A 9,174-nucleotide genomic window follows, 5' to 3' on the forward strand; every position below is an offset into this window, starting at 1 on the left:
CATCAGGCTCTCTGCTCCCAGGAAACTTGCTTCTCCCTGCTTGTGCTCTCTCTCGCTATCTCTGTCTCTCTCTCAAATAAATAAATAAGATCTTTTTTAAAAAGCTAAAATTTCCTTTAAAAAAAGATTCAGGGAGGGCACCTGGATGGGCTCAGTGGGTTAAGCTGCTGCCTTCGGCTCAGGTCATGATCTCAGGGTCCTGGGATCGAGTCCCACATCGGGCTCTCTGCTCAGCGAGGAGCCTGCTTCCCTCTCTCTCTCTCTCTCTGCCTGCCTCTCCGTCTACTTGTGATCTCTCTCTGTCAAATAAATAAATAAAATCTTTAAAAAAAAAAAGATTCAGGGATACTGGATATAGAAACAAAGATTCAGAACAAGGGGAGAGAGAGCACAGAAAGAGACAGATAAACTCTATGAGGGCAAAAGAAGCAGAGAAGATGGTAAAGACAGACTCAGTTATGAAGGGGGCCTTAGTAGGAAATAAAGAAAAGTGAGTAGTAGTTTAGAGGGAGAGTACTTTAATGGAAGCAATAGAGGAAATGTGCCACGGCATTATTTAATCTCAAGCAAACAGTAGTCCTATGATTTAAGGATGGTCATCTTGGGCAGAAGGTGAAGACTAGCTCCCACTGATTATTTTCCATGAGTTTGGCACTTGGGAAGAGGCAGGAAAGTATGGTGGAATGACCAAGGGGCTATGGAGTTAAAATCTCTCTGTGATCTTGGACAAGTTATCTAACTTCACCATGCCTCCTTGCCTAAGTTGGAGATGATAATAGTACCTCCCTTGTAAGATAGTTGAGTGGGTTACATGCAGGAAGGGAAAATTCTCAGGACAATGCCAGCCATGGAGCGGCCCTCAGTAAATGTCAGCTGTTATTATGAGGTAGTTTACACTCATTGTGTCTTTTAATCACTATAGATCTATGAAAGAGGTGTTGTTATTTCCATTTTACAGGTGGGGAAACAGGCACAATGGGGAAGGTTGATTTTCACTGACCTCATGGTGATTGGTCAGATGGTTCTTCAGCCCTTAGAGGTGCTCAGCAAACACCTAGATTGTGCCCAAGGTCTTTATGTGGTCCCTACCCACTGGCTCGAAGGGAAAAAAAGTCACGGTGGCAAAGACATTCTAGGGGAAAGGCCTGCCACCCTTCGAGAGGGCCAGGTGTTGATGGCTGCAGTGTGACCCTGGTCTTTTGTCCCCTCCCCTTGCAGGGCATGTGTGTGGTCCATAACTTTAAAGGAACACAAGGATCTCCTTCCAAACCCAAACCTGAGGATCCCCGCGGAGTACCCCTCATGGCTTTCCCAAGGATAGAAAGCCCTCTGGAAACCTTAAGTGCACAGGTATAGTAAAGTAGTTTCAGCAAACCAAACCCACAGGCTCGAGACCTGTTAGCTTTGGAGGTAAATGAAACATTTCCTCTACGAGAAGCAGGCGGATACCACTGAATCCACTCAGCACTAACAAAAATCTGAGGTAAAGCCTCCAAGAACTTCAGGCTTCTCTCAGTTAGTCTGGGCCTTGGGAATCATGCATCCTCAGGAAGTCCTTAGTCATGTCTAGCTTAAACCCCAGCTGCTTCAAGACACCTTGACCGACTACATAATACCACATTTAGGAAATTCGGACCAATTATGAGAGAGGCCAGTTTGATTAAGTAACTGGACAGTATTTGGAAAGAGAAAGGTTTTATTATATTCAGTGATAGATGTAGACTAGAAGCACTTTCCAAAGATGATGATGAAGTATTCTTTGGGATCCATTTTGATGACCACAATCAAAAAATTCAATACAACCCTACTCACTTATTTTTTCCCTCAGTCGGTTGCTAGGTGCTTCACAAATACATCCTTATTTGAACAAACACCTTTTGAACTGATAGGAGAAATCCCATTTCACAGATAAAATAGGAGTCTGAAAATGGCAATGTTCAATTAACTCGCCCAAGGCCGCGTACCTTGCCAGCGGGAGAGCTGAGTTGAGTGGTTCTTTAAGCAGTCAGAGAATGAGAATAACCAATAACAAAACAGGGTTTTCACTGCCTTTGCTCAGTTGGCTGAGTCCTGCTAAAATGTTCTTCTGTAATAATCTATTTATCTTGAAACCTTCTTTATACTTATATTCTTACAAAACCGTTTTTATAGATAGTACAAAGGAAAAGGAAATCACCTCCCATTAGAATTATGTACTTCATAGAGTACAAAATAGTATTTTTCCCTTTTATCAAACATCTCTCTGAGATGAACGGTCCTATTTCCTTTCACATTTAATGAAGTCTTTCTAATTTTATTAATAAGAAAAACAAAACAGTAAAGCCATTTCTATTTTGGTAAGGTTGAGCCCTCCATTAAGCCCAGTGCCAAGTATTTTGTTTGTTTTCCCTTAACCTGTATTAAGGTGAAAATTTTGACTTGGTTTAATGAGAAAGAACATACTGAAAAATGTCTTACTGGTTTATTGATATTTGGCCTATTGATGAGGGTTGAATGATAAAGTGATCCCTTATAATGAGACGGTGAGACAGACTCTCTCTGGTCTTCCCTATCAAATTGTTACTGTACCTGATAAGATCAGAATGGTTCCCCCTCCTTTTGAGGTGAAGCAACTGAAGACAAAGGTGAGTTTTAAAAGCAAACAAATATTTACTGAGTTCCACAAACATGGCAATGTCTGTGTTCTTTTAAATGCTGCCTACTTTGCCTTGAACATCCTGGTTTGAGGACAGCCTTCTGCACACACTGCTCAGGCACTACCCTCTGTTGGAAACCACCTCCAGACTTCTGCCTTCTCCCTCAGAACAATTAATAATTGACCATCCAGGTCACAGAGACATCTAGGCCATATTTTGGGGGTTCCACTTACCTTGAAAAATAAAGTGCCAAACAGAGTTTCAAAAACTGATCTTCCACAAGATAGAGAAAAGATTCCTTCAACTATGTGTTATTATTCACTCCAGGCCGTAGTTGAACTTCTTTCAAATCTGTCCATGTATCTTTATTTCCATGTCTATCACCCTATCTGGTTCACAATGAGGTCTTTTCTGAATACACAGCCCTTCATGTGATTGTCTTGCCCAATGGAGGCCAAAGTGTCCCTTCTTATCTGTCCCTCCCCCCAAGAACGTGGAGATCTTTGAGGATCTGAATGCTGTGAACCATATCTTATGTACTCTCCATATTTCCTGGCATTCACTAGGTGTGAAACAAATGTTTGATGGATAGAGGCAAGCCAGAACCAAAACCTGAACTAAACACTTCAGACAAAACCGAGAACCTAAAATCAGACCATGGGCAGTCATTATCTGAATCTCCAAAGAAAATAGAAATTAATAAGGAATACCAGGACTTCTGTAGGCCAGGCAAAGCAAAGCTACAGGATGCTGGATAGAGAGATTACTTCTCAAGTGATGCCTTCCACACCAACTGTAGAAGACTCAAGTAACAAAGCAGCTGCTTTTAGTATCAAATGTTTCTATGTGTAGTTAGGATGATTATACTCTTTATTTGTTGGCCAAGAAAAGAAAATTAGCATTTATTGCAAGCGATCACATTGAGTCCTCACAACAATTCTGCAATTGGTATAATGTTAATTCTGTTTTGTAGATGAAGTAAGTGAAGCACAAGGAATTTAAGAAACATGCCCAAGGTTACCAAGTCAAAATTATAACAGGCCCATCTAAGTCTTAAAGTTCCTACTCAATGTATGATACCTCACAGCCTGGCATTCCCTTCAAGGAAAATTCCATTTGGAAATCTGCGTCTCTTAGCATTCAAAGGAAATATGCAGTAGGGATTTGTGAGTTTGAACTGAGCTACCATTCTTCCAAAATAAATATGCCTGTATTTTCTCCTGGGAGCAAGAACTCTCTGTGAGACACCAACACCTAGGTTTTCTATTAGAAGCCGGCTCCTTTGTAATTTCTGGGATAGAACCATCTTCCCAGGAAGAACTTTGGGGATCTGAGAGAAAATATGAACCTTTCTTCAGAACATGCATTCATACATGTGAAATCCATCCCACTGTTCAAGATACCTCAAGAAGACTGGATAGGGAGGGGACCTGGCCACCCAACTTTTCTTCCTCCCAAGACCTTCTTTCTTTTCCTTTTGCCACCTGGAGCCCCCACGGCTCCAGAGCTTTTTCTTCCTCTCTAAAACATCAACTCAGATTTGCATATTTGTCTTCTGTGATTCCCTTTAGCATAGTTGATTGAGACAAGGTACATTTTCCAAGATCTTTCCCAAGTACTGAAGAAAAACCAAAAAATAAGTAATTACAGAATCCAACAAACCAAAAATGGTCAGGTTTCCAAAGCATGATTTTGTGGTCCTATAGAGTGAGTGTGATCTCACGGAGGCCCCATCCCAGGAACCCACAGAGTGATTTTGATCCTAAAGAGACAGGTGTAGAATCATCCATATTCTGCACCCCTGTGCCTACATGTACCCAAGCAGTCACCCTTAGTGGTGAGCAATTGTGGGCCTGTCAAACATAGTTTATATTAACAAAGAAATGAAGTTAAAGAGGAAACAATTATATTAACCTACTCTGGGTTGGTATAAAGTTTCTCAATGTCTTCAGATTTGGGGAGGAGGAGACATTTTTTTTCCTTAGCAGAAAAAGAATCCAACTTATGCTGATGCCCAGATGCCTGGAACCTTACTCCAAGAGGTTCTAATTCAGCAATTCTGAAGTAAAATAATTTATATTTAAGAAAATATTCCCAGAGGAATCAAATGGCCCCCTTGATTTGAAACTAGTGATAGAAATTTGTATTAAATAGAAAAAAAGACCTGGAAAGTTAAAAGAGATCTGCCCAAATTCACCCATTTAGTTACCTTCAATTGTTGGATTACTTCATCTTTACCACTTAGTCTCAACTAGAATCTTATACACAAGTAAATGACCAAAGTATTGACCCCAGAAGTTTTTTTCAAAAAGGAAGCATCTTATAAAAGTAAAAACACAAAAAGAAAAGTTATTTTTCACACTGTGGCAAGAAATGCATCAAGCTCTAATTCTCACAAATACGGCAGATAAAAGTACTTTGAAAAATAAAATACTCCATTTCTAAAATATGTAGTTGAGCTCTCAGGAATATACTATAAGTCTCTAGTGTCCTAAAAACAAACAGAAATCAAGAAACCCCCATAATAATCTATCAGATCTAACACCACAGTTTCTTTTATTTCCCATCCCCACGGACTAGAGGTTTTAAGTTCAAACAAGAGGAAGTGTTGGGTCTGCAAAAAGGGGGTCCTGTATATATAAGTTATATAAAGAAGAGGTAGGGGTTGTATAAATGTGGTGTGTATGCAAAAATTGATAGAATTACAAGGAAAAAAGACAAAGCTACAATCATAGTATAGATTGTAACACATTTCTAATTAATAAGCAAACAAAATACGGTGAAGATACAGATGATTAGTAAGGTAGATCTAATGTGCATTGTATAGAGCCCTCAAAACACATGAAACATGAAAATAAACCACAGAGAAGTCTCAAGAAATTGTACAGTATCTGTATCACACAGATTACATTCTCTAGAAAAAAAATTCAAAGATATCTACACCTAAAAACAAAAACCCTACACATTTGAAAATATTAAACTCATTTCTATATAGCTCATGACTCAAAGAATAAATCATACAGAAATTTTTCAAAAATTAGAACACATTAAAAATGTGGGATACAGCTAAAGTTACTTTGAGATCCTTAGATGTTTTTATTAGAATATAACCGAATAAGTATAATATAAGATAATTCTATAGAGACCAAGTTTAGTTGAACAAATTATTCTATTTTGGTTGAAAAATCAGGGAAGATTTAGGGGCACCAGACTGGCTTAGTCGGTAAAGCATTCGACTCTTGTTCTCGAGGTCATGAGTTCCAGTCCCACATGGGGTGTAGAGATTACTTAAAAAAAAAAAAAAAAAAAAAAAAAAAAAACTTAAAAAATAAATTAAAAAAAAACTTAAAAAAAATGTATCAGGGAAGATGTAATAGAGGAGGTGACAATTTAAGGGGCCCTGGAAGAGCATTTCAGGGAGAGGGAACAGCCTTTGCAAAGCCGGGAAACAAGAGAGCAAGGGCACAGCCTAGGAAGAGTGAGTGTGCACATGAGTCAGTCAGCCCACGCTGAGTCTGCATCTGCTTGTCTTTGCAGAATCACTCTGCCTCCATGACCGAAGTCACCTGAGACAGCTGAGGTGTCACAAGCTGTTTTTTTTTAATCACCCTCCAATTCAATACTTCAAGACACACAGTTACTTGATGTCAAACTGTGAAGACAAGTATTATGTTTATCTAGTTAGAGGCTAATGTTTTGTACATTTTTTTTGTATGAGGAAGTGATGTAGCTTGCCCTCATTTTTTTTTTTTTTTTTTTTGGTCAGCTTTAATATATTTATGCCAGAATTTTAAACCAACAAAATTTTCTCCTTGTTCCAGTGTGCATTGAAGAACCACATTGACTCAATGATTGATGTTGTTTTGTGAAATTTGTACACGAACCTTCTTTTCTCAGTTTTATAGGCACAGAAATAAAATGAATATAACAGTTCACTTTAACCCTTTATTACTCTACTTGCTGCCTCCTCCAGAACTTTTGAATTTTAATGAAAGTTAACTTTTGAGTTGCAGGGAGGGCGATGTTGGTTAATGGTAAATCTCAAAATCACTTGCGCAGAAAGAAATATTTCTTTCAAAAAGAACTTTTTATCCTTGTCTCTTAACCTGTTTTGTATTCTAAGTTAAAGTAATCTATTAATGAAGTCACTTACTTACATAAACAAGTGGCAGAGACTCCTGGATTTGAGGGGTGTTGGGGCTACATGGTTCTCTCTTCAATAATGGTTTCTCCTAGCTCAGAAATGCAAGTTCTTTCTGGAATCGTGTCCTTGGGCTGGCAGGTAACACTGCAGACTTCCTTCCAAAAAGCAACCTGTACCAGTCTCCCCTGTCAACTCAACAGTTTTATATCTCATATTGTATGGACTTTATATGAAAATGAATATTTTACACTTTGCACAGTATTATTTTACAGAAAGGGTATCAGAGCATCTACAACCTAGAGCCCCAGAGCAACAGCTTGACTTTGTGGCTTTTAATTGTTCTAGAATTTTAACTGCATCTCATTTTTCTAGCATGGTAATAACTAATGTGTAACTCCTTTGAAAGAAGGAGCTCCCTTGTCTGTACCTATCAGAATGTTTTCTTGACACCTTCCATGTTGGCTCTTCTTAGCTTTTTTTTGTACATATTTTTTTTTTCTAAAGAGAAGAAAAAAAATTATCACAAAATGTATTCTGGCTCATGTTGTTTGTTTTAAGCTTCATCCACTGGGCGAAAGTATTTGAAGAGTCACAAAGTGAACTCAAGGAATGTTTATACCTTTTAGTTCCGTGTCTGCTCAAATAAGCCTTTCTAGAGGCATGACTGGTAGGTCCTTCCATGGGGGGAGTATGTGAGTGAGTGAGTGAGTGAGTGAGTATGAGGAGGGGGTCTGTGGTGTGTGTAGGCAAAATTTAAAAATTCTTGAAATTATTAGAGCACTTGGAAGCACAACTGGATGCCTAACAAGCTACCTTGGTTTTCAGCCTGTCCATATGTAAGTGGTCAATAAAAAGTTAGTTATTTTTAGGAAAAAAACTTACCTCTGCTAAATAAAACTTTGCCTGATCTCTCATCTCATTCTGGCCTAAAGTGGTTTACATTTCCACACTCATACGTTCACGTGCATCTTCTGAATGCTGTCTGGCTGATGACGTTGGGTAAGCAGGCAAGGAAAGAAAGAGTGCTGAAAGTCTATTCATCCCAGATGCCGTGCCCCCATTCTTTCACCGAGGAAATCTGGTTGTTGAGACAGCCCAGGGAAGCTGGGACGACCCCAAGGCAGTGCTGTACCTGTCAGCGCTGGTATTAGAATCCCAGTCTTCCTGACCTCACTACAGGAAGGCGCCTTTGAACCAAGGTTGCATCTTTTCAAAGGTTTTTCAACCTGATCTACTTGCTTAGATGGCTCAGGGGATAGTGTTGGTAAGAAAAGCGCAGCATGCGAAAGATGCATTCTGTTACAAGTGAAAGGGTCTGTGGACAAAAGGTCGAGACTGATACAAAGAGAAGGTCAAGCAAAGCTTTATTTCACGCCAAGCATCGAGAATCAAACTGACCAGCCAGGGCCGTCTCTTGCAAAGAGGCGACCCCTCCCAGTCTCACAGACTAACTTTTATAGAGTAAAGGCCATGTGGTTGAGGCTGGCCACACACAGGTGGCCAATTGAATTACATTCTACCCCATGATAGTCATCTAATTCAGCCTATGACCTTGGCTAGAATTGGCGCCTTTGTCTGGTGCCCAAAAGGCGGGGGCTCACGCTCCCTGGCGGGTAATACGTGCGCTTTCCCTTGATTGGACGTTTCCATCTGGCCGGACACGTCCTTGAATCTGGACTCCGTTATTGGGGGCTATTTGGCCGTATTTCACCAATTCTGTTTCTAAGCGCTTTCCTCTTGGGGGAAGGGGCAGGTTCAATCTAAGTTTACTGCATAAACAACAAAATGGCTCGCTCTGGCTAAGTAGGCCCTTACATCCCCCCCTTTTCTTTGGAGATTAGTCAAATCCTTGACTTTTTAGCCGGTTCTATGTTTTTCTGTTGTAAGGGGTTATAAGTCATCTAAACGGGGTTAATGGGTGCCAATTGGCATAAGGTTACATTAAGTTGCACAGTTGACTGATGAGTTAGCCATTCACCGCTTTCTTTGTATAACCTTTTCCACTTTTCCTAATTCCGTTTGTTTAATTTCCCACCTATACTTTTCTGTCTTATGAGGTGACTTAGAAGCTCTTATAAAAACAGATAACAATAGGAGCAACAATGAACTCATAGTCTTTTGAGTCTTAGCTTTAGTCCACAATCCGCAGGGTCCACTGGCAGCAGCTTCCATCTCTGGGGGGTGTCCTCATCCTTGGCTCGTTAGACGTGACCCGCATGAATCCAGGCCCGGATGCCTTCTATTTTCATTGCCATGGGGGTGGTCAGGATGATAGTAAAGGTCCCTTCCAGCGAGGCTCCAAGTTTCCCACCTGGTGGTGACATATTCAAACCAAGTCCCCGGGTTGGTAAGGATGTGGTTCCAGCTCCTTCTCTGTCTCATGTGGGCAGTTCG

The 9,174-nt window shown here is 40.1% G+C and overlaps 1 protein-coding gene across 5 annotated transcripts in view; it reads left to right on the top strand.

The window, feature by feature from the left end:
• The window catches only part of PLPPR1 (phospholipid phosphatase related 1), a 306,862-nt gene extending 299,571 nt beyond the window's left edge, over positions 1-7,291 (top strand). For all 5 annotated transcript variants that reach the window (XM_047701116.1, XM_047701115.1, XM_047701117.1 and 2 more), the window contains 2 exons: positions 1,219-1,350; positions 6,174-7,291. In XM_047701116.1, the coding sequence (XP_047557072.1) occupies positions 1,219-1,350; positions 6,174-6,206 (165 nt within the window). In that variant the 3' untranslated portion in view covers positions 6,207-7,291. The remainder of the gene's footprint in view (positions 1-1,218; positions 1,351-6,173) is intronic.
• The last annotated feature ends 1,883 nt before the right edge of the window (positions 7,292-9,174 follow it).

The sequence above is a fragment of the Lutra lutra genome, chromosome 13 (assembly GCF_902655055.1).
Source record: "Lutra lutra chromosome 13, mLutLut1.2, whole genome shotgun sequence".
Taxonomy (NCBI): domain Eukaryota; kingdom Metazoa; phylum Chordata; class Mammalia; order Carnivora; family Mustelidae; genus Lutra; species Lutra lutra.